Genomic DNA, 1,749 nt, shown 5'->3' with positions numbered 1-1,749 from the left:
TCCCACTCCCCCCACCCTTCCCACATTTCCCACCCAGGGTGTGCCACGGGCCGGGCTCTCCAGARGGATCAAAACACAAATTCCAGGCGGTTTTTTTTTCCCTTCACACACGCCCAGGACCTCCTCCCAAAAACCCACACCCAGCCACCCATCACTGAGGGAGAATTCCGTGATTCCTGAAGGAAATTTGTGCAGCTCCCTTCCCTCCATGCCATCCTGATTTACCCAAATTTGGCGCTCAGACCCCCCCAGCCCATCAACAGACACCCCTCCCGTTTGGAATCCCAATTTCCAGCTGGGAACAGAGCCGTGTGGAGCTCGGGACAGGCCAGGCCGGCCCCTCTGCCCGTCACCCACCTTGCTGGAGCTCTCCGAAGCTGATGGAGCCGGACTGATCCCTGTCGTACTGCTGGAARAGATTTCTCCACTGCTGGATGAAGCGCAGCAGGGCCGAGAAGCCGTAGACATCAATGCGCCCCGAGCGCGTCTTGTCGAACATGTCTGGGCAGGGAAYAGGGCAGGGAAGGCTGCAGGAACTCCCACGGAGCTCAGGATCCGCGCCACGGCTCCCTGGAATCCTGCTCTGATCCCAAAATTCCCCCCTCACCACGAATGGGAGCGTTCGACCCCCGAGGGTGGTAAGAAACAGCACGGAAAGCTGAGCTCGGGGTCAGTCGCGGCGTTTTTTGGGGTCTCCCTTCTTCCCCCTGCCTGTCTTTGTGGGGTCTGGGGCTTGCACAGATTGGGGATTTCCTTTYCCAAGCAGGATTTTGGGATTTTCACCACCGGGAGCTGCGAGCTTCGCCCAGCTCTGGCTCCACCGCGGAAAAGGGGAATGCTCCGGGATTTGGCTTCACCCCAAACCCAAATAAACCCCATAAAACCACGACGGGAGGGGCGGGAGATCCCAAACTCACTGATCATCAGCARGCAGGTCTCATCGTTGAACGAGGACCAATTATTGTTGACCAACGCCTGCTTCAGCTCCTTGACGGAGATGAATCCGCTGCGATCCGYGTCCACCGTCTGGAACCAGGAAAGCGCCTCGGGGTCCACGCCCGGAGGGRCATTCCCTGCGCGGGGAGAGGCCATCGGTGCTGTCACCCCCTGMTCGGACAGGTCAAGGGCTGGGCTGTCCCCTCACGGGGCCGGGCAGAGCTTTTGCTCCAGTAAAATCCCCCAAAAACAGGGACGGGCAGAGATTCGGCTCCCAGAGGGTTTTATAGCCCCGGAAAATCGCCCGAAAAACAGGGACGGGCAGAGCTTCTGCTCCCAGCGGGTTTTACAGCCCCGGAAAATTCCACTAAAACAGGGGCGGGCAGAGATTCGGCTCCCAGCGGGCTTCACAACCCCGAAAAATTCCCGAAAAACAGGGACCGGGCAGAGCTTCTGCTCCCAGAAGGTTTTACAACTCTGGAAAATCCTCCAAAAACAGGGATGGGCAGTGCTTCTGCTCCCAGAGGGTTTTAAAGCCCCGGAAAATCCTCGGAAAATAGGCACGGGCAGAGCTTCTGCTTCCAGCGGCTTTTACAGCCCCGGAAAACCCTCCAAAAACAGGGACGGGCAGAGCTTCTGCTCCCAGCCGGTTTTACAACCCCGTAAAATCCCTGGAAAATGGGGCAGGGAGGGTTGGGATCGGCTCGGAGCGGCCCGAGCTGGGCACGGGCGGTGAATCAGAGCCCGGWGCAGCTCTGGGAGGGACAGGGAACCCCAAGGTGCTGCCCCACAAACCCGGCAGCACCGGGGGAC

At 59.4% G+C, this 1,749-nt stretch overlaps 1 protein-coding gene across 1 annotated transcript; it reads right to left on the bottom strand.

Moving 5' to 3' along the window:
* Positions 1-330: 330 nt before the first annotated feature.
* On the bottom strand, positions 331-1,308 carry LOC130587237 (peflin-like). The gene is made up of 2 exons (XM_057388206.1): positions 918-1,308; positions 331-501 (listed from the first exon to the last, which is right to left on the bottom strand). Exons 1-2 carry the CDS (start codon positions 1,090-1,092, stop codon positions 350-352), a joined length of 327 nt encoding a protein of 108 aa, XP_057244189.1. The 5' UTR covers positions 1,093-1,308; the 3' UTR covers positions 331-349.
* Positions 1,309-1,749: the final 441 nt, after the last annotated feature.

Source organism: Malurus melanocephalus, unplaced genomic scaffold (assembly GCF_030028575.1).
Source record: "Malurus melanocephalus ecotype Western Australia unplaced genomic scaffold, MMel_1.1 scaffold_1670, whole genome shotgun sequence".
Lineage (NCBI taxonomy): Eukaryota > Metazoa > Chordata > Aves > Passeriformes > Maluridae > Malurus > Malurus melanocephalus.
Note: the sequence above shows the minus strand (reverse complement) of the source record. Positions and strands in the feature narration are given on the sequence as shown.